Source organism: Pseudophryne corroboree, chromosome 1 (genome assembly GCF_028390025.1).
Source record: "Pseudophryne corroboree isolate aPseCor3 chromosome 1, aPseCor3.hap2, whole genome shotgun sequence".
NCBI classification, from domain to species: domain Eukaryota; kingdom Metazoa; phylum Chordata; class Amphibia; order Anura; family Myobatrachidae; genus Pseudophryne; species Pseudophryne corroboree.
The window spans coordinates 383924037-383945277 of NC_086444.1; the positions used below are offsets into that span (position 1 = coordinate 383924037).

General features: G+C 52.8%; 1 protein-coding gene across 1 annotated transcript in view; it reads right to left on the bottom strand.

Moving 5' to 3' along the window:
* LRRC74B (leucine rich repeat containing 74B) overlaps positions 1-1270 on the bottom strand; it is a 130277-nt gene extending 129007 nt beyond the window's left edge. Inside the window, exon 1 of the mRNA XM_063913199.1 lies at positions 859-1270. Within this exon, the coding sequence (XP_063769269.1) occupies positions 859-1029 (171 nt within the window). The 5' untranslated portion in view covers positions 1030-1270. The remainder of the gene's footprint in view (positions 1-858) is intronic.
* Between the last annotated feature and the right edge of the window lie 19971 nt (positions 1271-21241).

The following is a 21241-nucleotide window of genomic DNA, read 5'->3' on the forward strand; positions in this document are numbered from 1 at the left end:
TCCATTGTCTGACGATAATGCGCGCACCTCTGCTTACCTGACATAAATGTAAGGGAGTCCTGGCATCATCACCTTCATCATAATAACAATTTTATTTATATAGTGCTTATTTCCAAAAGGACTCAAGGTGTTTTACAGAAATCATGAACATAATACAGAGGTTGAGAATTATAGAAAAGACAAACTCTACAATAATTTTTGGAATTCTTGCTTGGTTATCCTAATACTTTCAAAAAGGCAATGTAACCACCTTCTAAACATTTAGTGTTATGAATGACCACACTAAACAAGATATGTTAATAATTTTGTGCCTTTGAGCATGTATTCATAATAAAACATGATATTTTATAATAAGGGGTCAACCCAATTAGTCGTTTTCCTGAGAATTCTCCAATCCGATTAAATATGCCTATTTGCGTAAAGCTAGGTACACACTATACAATTATCTGGCAGATCTAGCTGGTTGGAATGAAAATTTGGAATGGATGAGCGCAAATGACAATCGCTGTAAAACGAACCAAACCTGTCGTTCATACAAATCAGTTAAACACAAATTTAACCAACTTGGATGACCGACAGTGTTTGTCCATTTTCCAGTGCTTGGGAGCAAATGTTGGGGGGGGGGGGAATCAAAAGGATTCCGCATGGTGCCCTGACATGTAACCCTTTAACCCTGAGGTGTGAATGGAAAAATGCGAGCTTTCTCTGCTGGGCTCAGTGCGAGTTTCTAATTGGATTGCAGAGAAAATGGCAACTCGCACCTCACACCTAATTGGATTGACCCCTTAGACTGATAACTGCAAAGGAAATATTCCAATAACATCATTCTCAAGTTACGATCATTTATACATGACTTACTTTTTCGTCAACACTTCCTCGGCTCAGGCTTGCAAGTGGTCTGCTTGGTGGTCTGCTTGCGATCCCCCCTAAGCTGTACTGAGTGACCTCCTCCTCCTCAGCATCCTTTGCCTCCTCCACTGAAGGAAGCATTGAGTTGACGTCCATGGAAAACCTCTTGCTTAACACCATATTAAAATGAGCTATGGGCTGTCACTACTCCACTTATTTTTATGGTGTATAAGAGAATAATCAGGCTGACACTGAACCAACTGCTTGCACTAGTGCTGTTCTAGTAAAAACATGTCCTAACAACTATATACAGCTGTATACTGTCTTAACAGTGCCTAAAATACAAGAGAAGCTAATCACTACTGTACTTCAGGATTGTGTTTATTCATTGTGATGTGAATACGATCTTGCTGGGTACGTTTTTTTTTTCCTTGTGTGTGACACCACTGCAGACCAATTAAAATAGTTGAGCATTGATTTCAGCCAATAACAAATGACAGGGCGGGACTACACATCATGCAGGATGTATAATGGCTTGTTGTACTGTTGTCATGGAAATAGTCACTCAGTGCTTAGCAGTGATTCTCAGCTGTGTGACAATGCACACCCAGGGCACTAAAGAGTGTGTGCTTCTGTAAAACTCAGCAATGGAAAACACTCTTGTATATCTGCCTTAGAGAAGAGACAATTTAAAGGCTTTACGTTGTAGTCAGAGTTTGTACACTAATGCAATAACAGTACATTATGTATTATTATAATTATTAGTACTCTCCCCATTAATAATTCTGATTTGTGGTCCCTTGGCCACATAAGGAGACAGTACTCATTGCACAATAAAAGTAAGTTACTTAAATATGTAATTAATAGATGTAGAATTATTTATGTATAATTATTTACTAGAGGCTCCTTATTGTAGTGATGTTGCTATACAGATGGGTCCACATTTATCTTGAACTTTAATAGGATTAACTTAAACCGGCCAGTCGGACTTAATCCCCTGCTGTATTGTTCTCTGTATTGTATTGCAGCTGAGAACAATAGATGAAGGGTTTATGCTAATAAGTAATGTTGTGACTAGGCACAGAAAACTAGTCAAGATAATGGCGGACCCATCTGTACTTCTCAACATTTAAACCCCCCCACAAATGCTGCAAAGCAGTTTTACACAGCCAGTACAGCATCCCGTATAGTTGGTGTCGTTAGCACATAACAAAGTTGTCCATCAAAGAACACACCATCGATGGTTAATGTATACCTCCCAACATGACCCATTCCAGGAGGGACAGAATGCTCTGCTCCTGTACTTCCCTCTTAATGTATAATTGCCATCACCTGTGCTGAAACACCTTTCTTATCAATTAACCTATTCAACACAGGTTCCGGCAATCATACATTAGAAGTTAAGTTCAGGAGCAGAGCATTTTGACCCTCCTGGAGAGGGTCATGTTGGGAGGTATGTTAATAGTTTCGAACCATTAGGAAAACCATCTCTGGTTGAAGCAGCAATGGTTTGGACCGCAGATGCTCAGAGAAAAGTGCTGCCACGTATGCACAAAGAAGAATAAGAAATGTGAACCAGGCCCCCGCCAACACTTTTTGATCCAGAGAAGATCCTTAGCAAACAATCAATGGAAAATAGCCAACTCTACAGCGTAAAGGGAAGAGAATCATGCACAGCCTCGTAACAGGGATTAGGGGTCTATTCATAAAGCAGTGAAACGTGTGGAGAAGTGAGCCAGTGGAGAAGTTGCCCATGGCAACCAATCAGCACTGAAGCAACATTTACAATTTGCATATTATACAATTGTACGGAGCAGCTGATTGGTTGCCATGGGCAACTTATCCATAGGCTCACTTCTCCACACTTTTCACTGCTTCATGAATAGACCCCTCGGTAACGATCTGACTCCAGAACGGACCAGGTCCCTGCAGCAAACTCAGCCATTCTGGAGCTTGTAGTGCTCGTCCTTGTCCAGGGGTGTCCTGTCCAGGGGGTGCCTGTGACAGGGAGGCACAGGCACCCCCTGCCCCCCCCCCCCCCGGTGACAGCTGTCACAGGAACACCCCCCCCCCCCCCTTCCTCCCGCCTGGAGCGGCCACCCTCCGGAGCACTACAAGCTCCAGAGTAGCAGTTTGCTGCAGGGAGTCGGTTCGGTTTGGCATTTGCCCCCAGTTCTGTAATAAGACATCCTACATATACAGTATACCTTGTGGCGCTTTACTCTCCTTCACTAAAATTGGGAGAGCAGGTAGGTATGCCGTAACACAGATTTCCCCCTCACCACTATAGTAACTACAGTGCTGTAACTAGACGGTAAGATAATAGACTGGTCATTTTATAGAATGCCCAATTTGGTAATGGCATTTATTTTATACTAGGTGATTCATCGCGCCCTACGGGCGCACTTCACACCGTCGTTAGGGTCTACGCCCCGTTATCCCCTGCACACCTTTGGACATACGCAGGCCGGTAGATAACAGAATCAGAAACACAGGGCAGTATAGAGGGCATACATTAATGGTGTCCGGTTGAGAAAAGATAGAGAGGCGTAGGGGGGGAGAAAGGGAATGTACAGAAAGGCTGTGGGATCAGTAAAGAATAGGGAGAGTCAGGGTGGTAGGGAGAGGATAAAGAGAGGCAAGGTGTTAGACAGAAAATACAGTTGCAAGAGGCTTCGACCCGTTAACCCCTGCACGGGCTACAGCTGTGCTATAATTGTTATTATATGGAGTATTACCTGCAAAAAAGTTTATGCTATTAGGTAAATATTGCAAGGGGGAAGGGCGTGCGATTGTCAAGGGGGCGTAGCCCTTCGTGAGGGTGTAAAGAGTGGCCGCAGGGCACAATGAATAACATAGTGTAGTATATACTGCTAGTGTATGCAGCGCAGCTTATACACACAGTGGCCACAGGTATCAGAGCAGCGTATACACACAATGGATACAGGTAGCAGCGCAGTTTATACACACAGTGGGCACAGGTATCAGAGCCGCGTATACACACAATGGCCACAGGTAACGGAGCCACGTATCCACACAGTGGCCAGAGGTAGCAGGGCAGCTTATACACACAATACCCACAGGTAGCAGAGCCGCTTATACACACAATACCCACAGGTAGCAGAGCCGCTTATACACACAGTGCCCACAGGTAGCAGCACAGCTTATACACACAGTGGCCACAGGTATCAGAGCCACGTATTCACACAGTGGCCAGAGGTAGCAGGGCAGCTTATACACACAATACCCACAGATAGCAGAGCCGCTTATACACACAGCGGCCACAGGTAGCAGAGCCGCTTATACACACAGTGCCCACAGGTAGCAGAGCCGCTGATACACACAGTGCCCACAGGTAGCAGAGACGTTGATACACACAGTGGCCACAGGTAGCAGAGACGATGATACACAATGTGCCCACAGGTAGCTGAGCTGCTTATACACACAATGGCCACAGGTAACGGAGCCACGTATCCACACAGTGGCCAGAGGTAGCAGGGCAGCTTATACACACAATACCCACAGGTAGCAGAGCCGCTTATACACACAATACCCACAGGTAGCAGAGCCGCTTATACACACAGTGCCCACAGGTAGCAGCGCAGCTTATACACACAGTGCCCACAGGTAGCAGAGACGTTGATACACAATGTGCCCACAGGTAGCAAAGCAGCTATACACACAATGACCATAGGTAGCAGTGTTGCTTATACACACAATGGACCCCGGTAGCAGTGCCAATTCTACACACAATTCCCATAGGTAACAGAGGCACTTATACACACAGTGGCCACAGGTAGCTGAGCCGCTTATACACACAATGGCCACAGGTAGCAGCACCACTTATACACACAATGGCCACTTTTAGCAGCACCGCTTAAACACACAATGGCCACTAGTAGCAGTGTCACTTATACACACAATGGCCACAGGTAGCAGCACCACTTATACACACAATGGCCACAGGTAGCAGTGGCGCTTATACACACAATTGCCACAGGTAGCAGTGTCACTTATACACACAATGGACACTGGTACCAGAGCCGCGTATACACACAGTGGCCACAGGGAGCTGTGCCACTTATACACAATGGCCACAGGTAGCATTGTCGCTTAGACACATAATGGCCACAGTATTACTTTTTTTTTATTAATCCAATGTCCATTAGTAGCAACTATACTCACAGAAGTTCAGTGTGTGTGGGGGGGGGGGGGGGGCTTGGAAAGAGGGTGGGTTCAGTGAGGTGGAGGTGCCTATCCATGCCGCTGATCACCCCGATTCAGAGAATCACTTGTAGCGGCTGTGGATGGTGTCCGAGGTGCTACGTGTGGTGTAGGGGTGGGTACGGGAGGGGGTCCAGAGGTGTTGCGGGTGGTGGAGGGGTGTGCGTAGTGGCACGGATGGCGGAAAGGGTGCAGAGGTGCTGCTGGTGGGGGAGGGGCGGGAGTGGCGCGGGCGGGGGGTGCTGCAGATGTGGGTGTTATGGGTGGGGGAGGGGGTGGGAGTGCCGCGGGTGGGGGAGGGGCGGGAGTGGTGCAGGTGGGGGAGGGGTGGGGGGTGCAGCAGATGTGGGTGCTATGGGTGGGGGAGGGGGTGGGAGTGCCACGGGTGGGGGAGGGGTGGGAATGCAGCGGGTGGGGGAAGGGCGTCTGCTGCTGGTGGGGGAGGGGCGAGAGTGCCGCGTGTGGGGGAGAGGTGGGGGGTGCTGCAGATGTAGGTGCTATGGGTGGGGGAGGGGGTGGGAGTGCCATGGGTGAGGGAGTGGCGCGGGTGGGGGAGGGGCGGTGGGGTGCTGCAGATGTGGCTGCTATGGGTGGGGGAGGGGGCGGTAGTGCCGTGGGTGGGGGAGGGGTGGGGGCTGCTGCAGATGTGGCTGCTATGGGTGGGGGAGGGGGTGGTAGTGCCACGGGTGGGGGAGGGGCGGGGGTGCTGCAGATGTGGCTGCCATGGGTAGGGGAGGGGCGGGAGTGCTGCAGATGTGGGTGCCTTGGGTGGGGGAGTGAGTGCCGCGGGTGGGGGGTGCTGCAGGTGTGGGTGCTGCGGGTGGTAGGGTGCGGGAGTGCGACGGGTGGTACTGCAGGTGTGGGTGCTACGGGTAAGGGAGGGGGCGGGAGTGCCGTGGGTCGGGGAGGGGCGTGTGCCGCGGGTGGGGGAGGGGCGGGAATGCCACGGGTGGGGGAGGTGCATCTGCTGCTGGTCGGGGAAGGGCGGGAGTGCCGCGGGTATGGGAGGGGTGGGGGGTGCTGCAGATGTGGGTGCTATGGGTGGGGGTGGGAGCAGGGGCGGATCCAGAAGAAAATGATAGGGGGGGCACCATGGAAGGGGCAAGTACATTTGCGTGCGGCTTCGGTGCATGTGAGGTGGCGCTTCTTATACAATGCCCACAGTTGTAGCGCTCATTATGCAATGTCCACTGTACTGGTAGTGCCCCTTATATAGACCCCATAGTAGTGGTGTCCCTTATGCAATGCCCGTATTGCCCCCAGTAGTAATGTTGCCTGTAGTAATGCCCCCAGTCATTATGCCCCCAGTGGTAATGCCCCTGCAGTTATGACCCCAGTAGTTTAGCCACCAGTAGTAATGCCCCCCTATAGTTTGCCCCATTGTAGTTTAGCCCCTGTAGTTATGCCCCCCTTATAGTTTAGCCACCAGTAGTAATGACCCCCTGTAGTTTGCCCCATTGCAGTTTAGCCCCTGTAGTTATGCCCCCCTTATAGTTTAGCCTCCAGTAGTAATGCCCCCAATAGTTTGGCCCCTGTAGTTATGCCCCCAGTAGTTTGGCTCCCCCTGTAGTTTAGCCCCCAAGTAGTAATGCCCCTGTAGTTTAGCCCCCAAGTAGTAATGCCCCCAATAGTTTGGCCCCTGTAGTTATGCCCCCAGTAGTTGGCTCCCCCTGTAGTTTAGCCCCCAAGTAGTAATGCCCCTGTAGTTTAGCCCCCAAGTAGTAATGCCCCCTGTAGGTGCCCCCCAGTAATAATGCCCCCAGTAGCTGCCCCCCCAGTAATAATGCCCCCAGTAGCTGCCCCCCAGTAGTGATGCCCCCAGTTATAATGCCCCCAGTAGTAATGCCCCCCCTCAGTAGTAATGCCCCTTGTTGATGACCCCCCCGTAAGTAATGCCCCTTGTTGGTGCCCCCCCCCCCCAGTAGTAATGTCCCCCCGCAGTTTCCCCCAGGAGATGCCCCCGCTGCATTAAGGAAGAAAAAAACATAATACTTACCGAGCCCCGTTCCCGCGCCGCTGCAGTCCTCCTTCTGGCTGGCGTCCTCTCCTCAGTACTATGAGAGAGACGTCATGACTGATGTTTCTCCCATAGCGCACGGCGCAGTGACAGCGCCGGAAGCCGGAGCTCAGTACTGAGCTCCTGCCTCCGGCTACCGCTGTGCAGGGAGACGGGCGCCCGCTGGTAACACAATCTCAGCGGGCGCCCGTCATCTCCCTGTGCGGCGCCGACGCCGCGGGGGAGGAAAGCCACAAATGACAGGGGGGGCACGGGCCCGAGTGCCCCCCCCTGGATCCGCCACTGGGTGGGAGTGCCGCGGGTGGGGGAGGGGTGGGAGTGCCGCGGGTGGGGGAGGGGTGGGGGGGTGCTGCAGATGTGGGTGCTATGGGTGGGGGGAGGGGGGGGAGTGCCGCGGGTGGGGGAGGGGCGTCTGCTGCTGGTGGGGGAGGGGCGGGAGTGCCGCGGGTGGGGGGTGCTGCAGATGTGGGTGCTATGGGTGGGGGAGGGGGTGGGAGTGCCACGGGTGGGGGAGGGAATGCAGCGGGTGGGGGAGGGGCGTCTGCTGTTGGTGGGGGAGGGGCGAGAGTGCCGCGTGTGGGGGAGAGGTGAGGGGTGCTGCAGATGTAGGTGCTATGGGTGGGGGAGGGGGTGGGAGTGCCATGGGTGGGGGAGGGGAGGGGCGGGGGGGGTGCTGCAGATGTGGCTGCTATGGGTGGGGGAGGGGGGCGGTAGTGCCGTGGGTGGGGGAGGGGTGGGGGCTGCTGCAGATGTGGGTGCTATGGGTGGGGGGAGGGGTGGAAGTGCCGCGGGTGGGGGAGGGGCGGGAGTGCCGCTGTTGGTGCGGGCGGGGGGTGCTTCAGATGTGGCTGCTATGGGTGAGCGAAGGGGGCGGGAATGCGGCGGGTGGGGGAGGGGCGGTAGTGCAGCGGGTGGGGGAGGGGCGGGAGTGGTGCGGGTGGGGGAGGGGTGGGGGGTGCTGCAGGTGTGGGTGCCGCGGGTGGTAGGGTGCGGGAGTGCGACGGGTGGTACTGCAGGTGTGGGTGCTACGGGTGGGGGAGGGGGCGGGAGTGCCGTGGGTCGGGGAGGGGCGTGTGCCGCGGGTGGGGGAGGGGCGGGAATGCCACGGGTGGGGGAGGTGCATCTGCTGCTGGTCGGGGAAGGGCGGGAGTGCCGCGGGTATGGGAGGGGTGGGGGGTGCTGCAGATGTGGGTGCTATGGGTGGGGGTGGGAGTGCCGCGGGTGGGGGAGGGGTGGGGGGTGCTGCAGATGTGGGTGCTATGGGTGGGGGGAGGGGTGGGAGTGCCACGGGTGGGGGAGGGGCGTCTGCTGCTGGTGGGGGAGGGGCGGGAGTGCCGCGGGTGGGGGGTGCTGCAGATGTGGGTGCTATGGGTGGGGGAGGGAATGCAGCTGGTGGGGGAGGGGCGTCTGCTGCTGGTGGGGGAGGGGCGAGAGTGCCGCGTGTGGGGGAGAGGTGAGGGGTGCTGCAGATGTAGGTGCTATGGGTGGGGGAGGGGGTGGGAGTGCCATGGGTGGGGGAGGGGAGGGGCGGGGGGGTGCTGCAGATGTGGCTGCTATGGGTGGGGGAGGGGGCGGTAGTGCCGTGGGTGGGGGAGAGGTGGGGGCTGCTGCAGATGTGGGTGCTATGGGTGGGGGGAGGGGTGGAAGTGCCGCGGGTGGGGGAGGGGCGGGAGTGCCGCTGTTGGTGCGGGGCGGGGGGTGCTTCAGATGTGGCTGCTATGGGTGAGCGAAGGGGGCGGGAATGCGGCGGGTGGGGGAGAAGCGGGAGTGGTGCGGGTGGGGGAGGGGTGGGGGGTGCTGCAGATGTGGTGCTATGGGTGGGGGAGGGGGTGGGAGTGCCACGGGTGGGGGAGGGGTGGGAATGCAGCAGGTGGGGGAAGGGCATCTGCTGCTGGTGGGGGAGGGACGAGAGTGCCGCGTGTGGGGGAGAGGTGGGGGGTGCTGCAGATGTAGGTGCTATGGGTGGGGGAGGGGGTGGGAGTGCCATGGGTGAGGGAGTGGCGCGGGTGGGGGAGGGGAGGGGCGGGGGGGTGCTGCAGATGTGGCTGCTATAGGTGGGGGAGGGGGCGGTAGTGCCGTGGGTGGGGGCTGCTGCAGATGTGGCTGCTATGGGTGGGGGAGGGGGTGGTAGTGCCACGGGTGGGGGAGGGGCGGGGGTGCTGCAGATGTGGCTGCCATGGGTGGGGGAGTGCCGCGGGTGGGGGAGGGGCAGGGGGGTGCTGCAGATGTGGGTGCCATGGGTGGGGGAGTGAGTGCCGCGGGTGGGGGGTGCTGCAGGTGTGGGTGCCGCGGGTGGTAGGGTGCGGGAGTGCGACGGGTGGTACTGCAGGTGTGGGTGCTATGGGTGGGGGAGGGGGCGGGAGTGCCGTGGGTGGGAGAGGGGCGTGTGCCGCGGGTGGGGGAGGGGCGGGAATGCCACGGGTGGGGGAGGTGCATCTGCTGCTGGTCGGGGAGGGGCTGGAGTGCCGCGGGTATGGGAGGGGTGGGGGGTGCTGCAGATGTGGGTGCTATGGGTGGGGGTGGGAGTGCCGTGGGTGGGGGAGGGGTGGGAGTGCCGCGGGTGGGGGAGGGGTGGGGGGTGCTGCAGATGTGGGTGCTATGGGTGGGGGGAGGGGTGGGAGTGCCGCGGCTGGGGGAGGGGCGGGAATGCCACGGGTGGGGGAGGGGCGTCTGCTGCTGGTGGGGGAGGGGCGGGAGTGCCGCGGGTGGGGGGTGCTGCAGATGTGGGTGTTATGGGTGGGGGAGGGGGTGGGAGTGCCACGGGCGGGAGTGGTGCGGGTGGGGGAGGGGTGGGGGGTGCTGCAGATGTGGGTGCTATGGGTGGGGGAGGGGGTGGGAGTGCCACGGGTGGGGGAGGGAATGCAGCGGGTGGGGGAGGGGCGTCTGCTGCTGGTGGGGGAGGGGCGAGAGTGCCGCGTGTGGGGGAGAGGTGAGGGGTGCTGCAGATGTAGGTGCTATGGGTGGGGGAGGGGGTGGGAGTGCCATGGGTGGGGGAGTGACGCGGGTGGGGGAGGGGAGGGGCGGGGGGGTGCTGCAGATGTGGCTGCTATGGGTGGGGGAGGGGGCGGTAGTGCCGTGGGTGGGGGAGGAGTGGGGGCTGCTGCAGATGTGGGTGCTATGGGTGGGGGGAGGGGTGGAAGTGCCGCGGGTGGGGGAGGGGCGGGAGTGCCGCTGTTGGTGCGGGGCGGGGGGTGCTTCAGATGTGGCTGCTATGGGTGAGCGAAGGGGGCGGGAATGCGGCGGGTAGGGGAGGGGCGGTAGTGCCGTGGGTGGGGGAGGGGTGGGGGTGCTGCAGATGTGGCTGCTATGGGTGGGGGAGGGGGCGGTAGTGCCACGGGTTGGGAGGGGCGGGGGGTGCTGCAGATGTGGCTGCCATGGGTGGGGGAGGGGCGGGAGTGCCGCGGGTGGGGGAGGGGCGGGGGGTGCTGCAGATGTGGCTGCCACGGGTGGGGGAGTAAGTGCCGCGGGTGGAGGGTGCTGCAGGTGTGGGTGCCGCGGGTGGGTGGGTGCGGGGCGTGTGCTGCGGGTGGGTGGTGGATGTTGTGAAGGCTGTGGGTGCCGCGGGTGGAAGGGGGGCGGGGGCGACAGTCAGTGGTCATCCACGGCATTCTCCTCCGGACTGTGGGGCAGCTGAGCAGTCACCGGCTGCATTGTCACCAGGGTGCAGGGAATGTACACGGAGGGGGGAGAGAGGGGAGTGGCGGAGATGGGGAGGGGACTGGGCGGACCGAGGTAGGGGACTTTTCCTGGCCTGCATCCAGCCACCCAGATCTGTGACTGTGACTCCGCCCAGCGTTAGAAATGCAGGCACAGAGTCACAAGGCTATTATATAGGAGATATTAGTGCTGCTTTAAGTTTTGAGGTCAAACCCAAAGAAAAGTGTCAGCTTGCAATAGCCGCCACTTATCTAGCCCCATGCCTTATTCTCTGATTTTCCTCACCCACTGAGAGACTCTCACTCACCACCATTTCCGACATTATACAGTACCTAACATACAGAAACTCCCCTATACAACAGGGATTCTTCACTGGTGGTACATCCAGCAAAACTAAGTGGTACTATGCAGCCAGTACCATTTTAAAGGCAAGGGATGGCCATGCTACCCTCCTGGATTACCATATATGTAGGTGTGGGCCACCCAGTGACAGATTCAGAAAAGCACCGATCGCAGCAAACCGTCAGCAACAGTCTCTGAGGTCTAACTGAGGAACTGGTGCCCGCATGTTAACAAGCGGCGACATCAATGGGCAATCAGCAGAACTGTTTGAAAATCCTCTGTAGCAGTGCCCACAAAGGGTGGTGTAGTACCGTGGTTGGTCGTAATGCCCTTTCTGCAGTTCTTCTCCCAAATCTCAGGTCATCATTCTTAGAGGCAGGCCAGTGTATAGCAATGAGCAGGAATCTGGAATAAAAGGGGCATGTGTCTGGTGTGATGTCCTGGAAATACAGGGTGTTCTCTATTGTGGGATGTTCTTTGGATGCAGGATGAGTGAGAAACTATTGTAACATTTACCCCTTCAACAATATGTATAGTAAGGCAGCAAGCTGCTGCAATCCTAGCTTGTTGCTAGACAGCATACTTGCCTACTCTTCCGGAAAGTGCAGGAAACTCACAATTTTTTGGGTAATCCCCCGCATCCCTGAAAGAGTGGGTGGATCTCAAGACATCTTTTCACTTGTGGAGAGAGGGGAACATTCTTTATCTCAACGACATCGCTAAAAATGCCAGTTTTCCCTCATTCTCCCAGATCCAGGCACACGTCAATCTGCTCTAAAGACTTTTTGCGTTAGTTACAACTCAGGCATTTTCATACTAAGGCATACCCTCCAACACTGTCGTGCCGAAAACCGGTACAAATTCAGAAAGCGAGCATGGCCCCGCAACGCTCCCATAGGACTGAATAGGATTGGGAGACGCCAAAACCTGGTACAAAGCCCTTTTTGGCCGGTACAGACCATTAAAAACCCCCACAGTGCTGTACCGGCCAAAAAGGTACAGTTGAAAGGTACCTTTTTCATCCTACTCTGGTGAGCAGATCTCTCACTACGTTTGAGACCATCTGTAGAAGACGCTCCTCAACTAAAGTCTGACTTATACGAGCTGCTTAAAGTGGGACTGTCACCAACAAGATATTCCCATGAGACAGTTTGGGAAGCAGACCTTGGCGCTAATTTAGACAATGAGGAAATGTCAAATATTTAGGAAAATGTTGCTTCCTGCTCTATACACATTAGAAATAAAGAGAACGTGTGTGTGTGTGTGTATAAATATATATATATAGATATATATATATATATATGCACACAAGAAGGCTGGCACTCAGAGACTTTTAAACAAGACAAAGATGCAGTATCTTAAGTCAACGTTTCAGGGCTGTGCCCTTTTATCAAGACTAACTGTACATACAAAATACACAAACATTTATACATTACCAGTGACACCTCATGTGCAGACGACCGCCGCTCTCCGGGAGACCCGCTGACGTCATGGGCGCACGCCGGCGCCGGCGACCCGGCGTCTCCAGGGGGCGTGGTATAAACGCAGTGTAACCATCACCATGGGAACCAGTGTACGGATGCTGGAATAGGATAAACAGGAACAGTCTAGAATGAATGGGGGGCACCGCATTATACATAGCTAAACGGCCAATGTTAGACATAGCTACATAAGAGGCTAGATAAGTGGCTGAGACCAGGGGAATGAGACACAAGCATTAACGTGTTAAACATTATACATATTCATAGCGCAAACTCTGATGTAATAAATGTGATGGTCACATTAAAGCGCATTGGGCAAAGGCTGTCAATACATGTCTAATTGTATAGGGGTTAATTAGGGACGGCTATGCAGAGGGAACTATTACAAAATAAATGTGCAATCAGGTTTATAAGAAACAAGTATAGGACAAGATGTCATTAAGTCCAAACGGTTTGACCGTTTGAAGGGTATGGATCCAGCGGGATTCCTTTTGTAATAAGCGTCGACCTCGATTACCACCCCTGGAATTCTCAGGGACTCCATCGATTATTTTATATCGGATGGAGGCCAGATTGTGTTGCAGTTCTTTGAAATGGTGGGCGACGGGTTGGTCAGACCCGCGTCCTTCCAATGCGGCCCATATACTGGAGCGGTGTAAGGCAATACGTTCCTTAAATGTCGTATGGTCTTCCCTATGTAAAGGAGCCCACACGGGCATTTGATGTAGTATATTACGTATCGGCTGGAGCAAGTGAAAGGTTGGGTGATACTAAACCTTTTGCCCGATCTAGGATGGTAAAAGGAATCACCAGTCTCCAAGCTGCTGCAAGTGGTGCAGCCTAGGCACTTGTAGTTCCCTGCTTTACGAGAGAGGAAGTGAGTTGGTGCTGCAGGTTTCATCTTTGTAATGTCATTGTGGACCACAATGTCTTTAATGTTTTTACCTCTACGAAATGAGGGTAGGATCGAGGATTTGGTGAGTCTAGGCAGATGCTGGTCTTGTGAGATAATAGGCCATAGACGTTTGGCTGTTTTCATAGCTGTGGTGCTGATGGTAGAGAAATCCTGCGGCCAGGCAATCCGATCCTGTTGATGCCTTTTAGTAGTATTAAGGAAAAGGTTCGTGCGGTCCTGTTGCAAAACTCTCTCTTTGGCTTTCTTTAAGTAATGCCATTTGTACCCTCTATTGAGGAATTTGCGGGCCATCAGGTCGATTTGAGAAATGGCATCTGACCGATCACTACAGATTCGTAGAATTCTCATAAATTGAGAATATGGCAGGCCCCACTTAAGTGCCGAAGGATGGAAACTGGCTGCATGCAGGGAGGTGTTTCTGTCCGTTTCTTTTACAAACAGAGAGGTGTGTAGCCTGTGGGCATCGTCCTGTCTGATTGAGACGTCTAGATAATTAATTTGCTCAAAGCTGTAGGTGTAAGTAAATTTAATGGATGCATCCATTGTGTTGATGTCCTGCATAGCCTTTATGAAGTTATCTTCTGTATCTGCCCATAAAATGGAAATGTCGTTGATGTAACGAAAATAGGCTTTAATCTTGTGTGCAATGGTCAAATTTGACAAAAATAAATCTTGTTCCACCTCGCACATAAATAGGTTGGCTAGACTCGGAGCCACACAAGACCCCATCGCGCATCCGGACCTTTGTAGGTAGATACGACCATCAAACATGAAATAATTGCGGGTCAAGGTCAATTCAAGCAACTGGATGAAAAAATTGATCTCTGGGCCTGTGTAGTTGCTATTGCATGAAATGGCCCTCTTAATGGCCTGTAGGCCACGTTGGTGCGGAATGTTGGTATACAGACTGACCACATCGACTGTACACATAAGGAGTCTCTCTGGGAGTGGAGTGAGGGTAGCCAACTTGGATAGAAATGCTGTGGTGTCCTTTAAACAAATAGGTTGACCTTGTACCACAGGCTGAAGAAAATGGTCCAAATACTTGGACACCATGTAGTATAGAGAATCGCGGGCAGCGATTATCGGACGTCCCGGAGGACTAACGGGATTCTTGTGGAGCTTCGGTATGGTATAGAGCACCGGAATAATAGGCCAATCTTGTGTGAGTGCTTCTTTAATTTTATTGTCAATGAGATGTTCCTGACTTGCTTGCTGAAAGATGTCATCCAGCTCCCTTTTATACTCCACCGTGGGGTCAGTTGACAGTAGTAGATACGTAACAGTGTCCTGTAATTGCTTGTAGACTTCACATTTGTATGCGGTGAGGTCCTGGACGACCACTCCCCCGCCTTTGTCGGCAGGGCGTATTACTATGTCTGTATACGTACCCAGATTTTTCAATGCCTGATGTTCAGAATTGGTGAGGTTACCCTTTTGGGGGACAGGTTGCATATCTATGTTGTCATACATGTTGCTCATGTGATTGACAAAACATTTGATGTTTGGGTTAGTAGATGCTGGGTCGAAAGTGGATGGTTTGAATATTGGAGCCAGTGGAGCAGAGGTGATGTTCTCATCTCCAAAGAATTCCTTCAGACAGACTCTCCATCCGAATTTAAAAAGATCAACTTTGTTCTGAAAGACGTCCGTTTTTTTCGTAGGGACGAAGGACAGTCCTTTATTAAGGACAGAAATTTCATCAGAAGTGAGGATACGAGTTGATAAATTGAAGACTATGTCTTCTTGCTGGTGGTCTTTTTTGTAGTTCCTCGTCCGCTGTCCGCCTCGGCGGGTGTAGCGCCTTTTTTGGGAGCTCGCTTCGCTCTGGTGGTCACCCCCGATGGGGGTTTTTTGATTGTGTTGCCTCTGCACATTCTGTATCACTGGAAGATCTTGCACTGGAATTATCAGTGTCTAAATTAAATTTTCTGTGGCGTCTGAATTTTGGTCTTCTGTCAGTCGTGGGGTTGCGGTTGTAGGCCCACGCATAGACCTTTTGTTCCAAGTAATCTTTATCCACTGTGACCCGTTTGGATTTTTTAAATTGGATCAATTCTGAACGATATTTGTCTAGGTCCGCTGTCAGCTTACTGACCAGTTCTTGTGCTGTGGTAGATTTAATCTGCTCCTGGTGGGTCGCTTCAAACACTGCAATTTTTTCTTTAGCAATGTTTAATTCTCTAGGTGATTCTTCTATCACCAGGAGGATCAGGTCGTATGAGCACTTGTTCAGTACCGCCGCCCAGCGCCGGCAGAACTCTGGGTTATGGCGGCCAATGGTAGGGGTATTACGTATACGGAACCCACGTGGAATTTTTTTGTCCCGATAATAATCGGATAAAGTTACTCCGTGATAATAAAAGTCAATTTCACGTTTTTTTAGTCTGTTGAGTGCTAGAAAAATTTGTTCTGCAGTCTCACTCCCACAGGAATCTTGAAACTTATCTGGAAAAAGAATGGATTCTGCATCCGAGTCTGTTAAAACTAATGCTTCTCCCACCGGTAGTGTAATATTGCTGTATCCTGGTACTGCTTCCGCAGAAGACATATTGTGTCCAGCACCCGAGTGGTTAAAAACAAAGACCACCAGGGAACACAAAAGGGGAGAAAAAAATCGTCCAGACTTGAACTGTAATAGATGAGGGGTGCCCAAACCACTCTAGTCGGTGTAAACCAGCAAGAGGAATAATAGTACACAGCACGGAATGGCACTCCCAAATAACAAGAGATACAGCTTGCTCCGGTGCCCTGCGTCAGTCACAGCTGAAGAATATGCACACAAGAAGGCTGGCACTCATAGAGACTTTTAAACAAGACAAAGATGCAGTATCTTAAGTCAACGTTTCAGGGCTGTGCCCTTTTATCAAGACTAACTGTACATACAAAATACACAAACATTTATACATTACCAGTGACACCTCATGTGCAGACGACCGCCGCTCTCCGGGAGACCCGCTGACGTCATGGGCGCACGCCGGCGCCGGCGACCCGGCGTCTCCAGGGGGCGTGGTATAAACGCAGTGTAACCATCACCATGGGAACCAGTGTACGGATGCTGGAATAGGATAAACAGGAACAGTCTAGAATGAATGGGGGGCACCGCATTATACATAGCTAAACGGCCAATGTTAGACATTGCTACCATAGCAACCCGACACAACAACGCGTGACGTCACACGCAGCAGATCCCGTTAGTCCAGGGCGCGCGGCGGTGACAGAATGGCCGGGCACGTCTCTCCTCACTCGGTTGGCGGGTCTCCTCACTGTATTTAAGGTAAGATCTTTACACTGCACAGCACATACACCTTGAAAAAGGGGCTACGTGCCCCGAAACGTCGGTTTGAGCTGTATCTTTTGATACTGTAAATACACGGAATTTGACCATTTAAAGTCCTGGAGTGTCGCCTTCTTGTTTCACTGATATATATATATATATATATAAATAATTGTACCACTGGTAATATGTTCCTTCTCATCTGAAAATAAGATTTTACTTACCGGTAAATCTATTTCTCGTAGTCCGTAGTGGATGCTGGGGACTCCGTAAGGACCATGGGGAATAGACGGGCTCCGCAGGAGACATGGGCACTTTAAGAAAGAATTTAGATTCTGGTGTGCTCTGGCTCCTCCCTCTATGTCCCTCCTCCAGACCTCAGTTAGAGAAACTGTGCCCGGAAGAGCTGACAGTACAAGGAAAGGATTTTGGAAATCCAGGGCAAGATTCATACCAGCAACACCAATCACACCGTATAACTTGTGATAAACTTACCTAGTCAACAGTATGAACAACAACAGAGCATCAGTTCAACCCTGATGCAACAATAACATAGCCCTTATTGCAGCAATAACTATATACAAGTATTGCAGAAGAAGTACGCACTTGGGACGGGCGCCCAGCATCCACTACGGACTACGAGAAATAGATTTACCGGTAAGTAAAATCTTATTTTCTCTAACGTCCTAGTGGATGCTGGGGACTCCGTAAGGACCATGGGGATTATACCAAAGCTCCCAAACGGGCGGGAGAGTGCGGATTACTCTGCAGCACCGAATGAGCAAACACAAGGTCCTCCTCAGCCAGGGTAACAAACTTGTAGAATTTTGCAAAAGTGTTTGAACCTGACCAAGTAGCCTTTTGGCACAGCTGTAATGCCGAGACCCCTCAGGCAGCCGCCCAAGAAGAGCCCACCTTCCTAGTGGAATGGGCCTTAACTGATTTTGGCAGCAGCAATCCAGCCGCAGAATGAGCCTGCTGAATCGTGTTACAGATCCAGCGAGCAACAGTCTGCTTTGAAGCAGGCGCACCAAGCTTGTTGGAAGCATACAGGATAAACAAAGAGTCTGTTTTCCTGACTCTAGCCGTTCTGGCTACATAAACCTTCAAAGCCCTGACCACAACAAGCAACTCGGAATCCTCCAAGTCAGTAGTAGCCATAGGCACCACAATAGGTTGGTTTATATGAAAAGATGAAACCACTTTTGGCAGGAATTGTGGACGGGTCCGCAACTCTGCTCTATCCGCATGGAAAACCAGATAGGGGCTTTTATGTGACAAAGCCGCTAGTTCTGACACACGCCTATAGAGAAGCCAGCTCTTTTTGAAAGAAAATGGTTAATGGAACCCAATTTTAGGCCCAAAGTCACTCCTGACTGTAGGAAGTGAAGGAAACAGCCCAGCTGGAATTCCTCCGTAGGGGCATTCCTGGCCTCACACCAAGCAACATATTTTCGCCATATACGATGATAATGTTGAGCTGTCACGTCCTTCCTAGCCTTTATCAGCGTAGGAATGACCTCATCCGGAATGCCTTTTTCCGCTAGGATCTGGCGTTCAAACGCAGCCGCGGTAAGTCTTGGAACAGACAGGGCCCTTGTTGCAACAAGTCCTGTCTTAGAGGAAGAGGCCACGGGTCCTCTGTGAGCATTTCTTGCAGTTCTGGATACCAAGTCCTTCTTGGCCAATCCGGAACAATGAGTATTGTTCTCACTCCTCTTTTTCTTATGATTCTCAACACCTTGGGTATAAGAGGAAGAGGAGGAAATACATAGACCGATTGGAACACCCACGGTGTCACCAGGGCGTCTACAGCTATCGCCTGAGGGTCTCTTGACCTGGCGCAATACCTCTGTAGTTTCTTGTTGAGGCGGGATGCCATCATGTCCACCTGTGGCAGTTCCCACCGACTTGCAACCTGCGCGAAGACTTCTTGATGAAGTCCCCACTCCCCCGGGTGGAGGTCGTGCCTGCTGAGGAAGTCTGCTTCCCAGTTGTCTACCCCCGGGATGAACACTTCTGACAGTGCGCTTACATGATTCTCCGCCCAGCGAAGAATTCTGGTGGCTTCCGCCATCGCCACCCTGCTCCTTGTGCCGCCTTGTCAGTTTACATGAGCCACAGCGGTGATGTTGTCTGACTGAATCAGAACTGGTTGACCGCGAAGCAGGGTCTCTGCTTGACGTAGGGCGTTGTAAATGGCCCTTAGTTCCAGGATGTTGATGTGAAGGCAAGTCTGACTTGACCACAGACCTTGGAAATTTCTTCCCTGTGTGACTGCTCCCCACCCTCGGAGGCTTGCATCCGTGATCACCAGGACCCAGTCCTGAATGCCGAATCTGCGGCCCTCGAGAAGGTGAGCACTCTGCAGCCACCACAGGAGAGACACCCTGGCCCTGGGGGATAGGGTGATTAACCGATGCATCTGAAGATGTGATCCGGACCATTTGTCCAGTAAGTCCCATTGAAAGGTCCTCGCATGGAACCTGCCGAAGGGAATGGCCTCATATGATGCCACCATCTTTCCCAGGACTCGAGTGCAGTGATGCACTGACACCTGTTTTGGTTTTAATAGGTCCCTGACCAGTGTCATGAGTTCCTGAACCTTCTCTATCGGGAGATAAACCCTTTTCTGGTCTGTGTCCAGAATCATGCCCAGGAAAGGCAGACGAGTCGTAGTAACCAACTTGTCACAATCCTGACTGTAGGTTTATATTTGGTGACTTACCCCTGCCATCTGTCCTGGATCCTGTGTCTTTTCACTCACGGAGTTAAACAGCTTGTCAGCACTATGAGTTTTCCTGAGTTCTCTGCCTGAGAGGTAATCAGCTCCACCTGTGGTGATCTCCTGTGTGAGGCTGAATTCAGTAATCTAAAAGCAAGCATCCTGTGTTTTGCAGAAGTCCAGGCTTCAGTGTTCTCTTGGCCTGCTAGGCCTCATTCTACATCACAGCCTTGGCTAGAGTAGTCACATGACAGTGACATCACCTAATCCTGCCCACCAATCATCAAGGACCAGGAAGTATAAATCAGGAGGCTGAGTTGGAATCTGGGCCAGTTCCTTGTGTCACATACAGCCTTGTGTGGGTCTTAAGCTGAGCTCCCTAAAGGTAACCTTTGTACCTAAGTTCCTGTGGAAACTCTGTTCCCTTGTTACCGTTTGGTTTATTTATGTGTTGCCATTTGATTTCACCATTTCCCTGAGTCTCAATGTAAAGGTACAGCTGCAATGTTTCGTCTTAAAGGCACAGTACTGAATTCCGTGTTCTCCACTGAAAACCACAGCTGTCGTGTTTCAGTTTTACTACTGTTGTAGTTGGGATCTCCAGGGCTCAGCACCTCAGTGCCTCAGCACCTCCGTGCCTCCGTACCTCAGTACCTCCGTGCCTCAGTACCTCCGTGCCTCAGTACCTCCGTGCTTCCAGCATCTCTGTGCCTCAGTACCTCCGTGCCTCAGCACCTCCGTGCTTCCAGCACCTCAGTATCTCCGTGACTCAGCATCTCCGTGCCTCAGCACCTCAGCGCCTCAGTACCTCCGTGCTTCCAGCACCTCCGTGCTTCCAGCACCTCCGTGCATCAGTACCTCCGTGCCTCAGTACCTCCGTGCCTCAGTACCTCCGTGCTTCCAGCATCTCTGTGCCTCAGTACCTCCGTGCCTCAGCACCTCCGTGCTTCCAGCACCTCAGCATCTCCGTGACTCAGCATCTCCGTGCCTCAGCATCTCCGTGCCTCAGTGCCTCAGCACCTCCGTGCTTCCAGCACCTCCGTGCCTCAGCACCCCTACGCACCCGTGTCTCTACGCACCCCAGTGCCTCCACGTACCTCAGTGCCTCCACGTACCTCAGTGTCTCCAAGCACCTCAGTGTCTCCAAGCACCTCAGTGTCTCCAAGCACCTCAGTGTCTCCAAGCACCTCAGTGTCCGTAAGCACCTCAGTGTCCGCAAGCACCTCAGTGTCCGCAAGCACCTCAGTGTCTCCAAGCACCCCGTGCCCTTTAGCACAATTATACCTGGTATTCTTCACTGATTCATCAGTGCCTTTCCAGTTCTGTCTTTCAGGAGACCTTCAGCATGCCTCCTGTCTGCCGACCTAATCCTGCATGAGGAGAACCTAGATTCGGCCATCTCTGCTGCGGTTCCTCTTCCCAGTCACCGGAAGAAACCCAGAGTCCACAACAGTCCCAAACCAGGTCAGTGGTAGTATTCATATAATCCTCCAGTCGCCCGCACAGACTTCACTAACCCCGGGTTCACAAAACCTTAGTCATGACACAACTGCGACTTTGGAATATTTAGAATCCAGCCGTGTTGCCGTAACACTTCCAGAGAACGTGCTACGCTGATCAGCAACTGCTCTCTTGATCTCGCTTTTATGAGGAGATCGTCCAAGTATGGGATAATTGTGACCCCTTGCTTCCGCAGGAGTACCATCATTTCCGCCATTACCTTAGTAAATATTCTCGGAGCCGTGGAGAGACC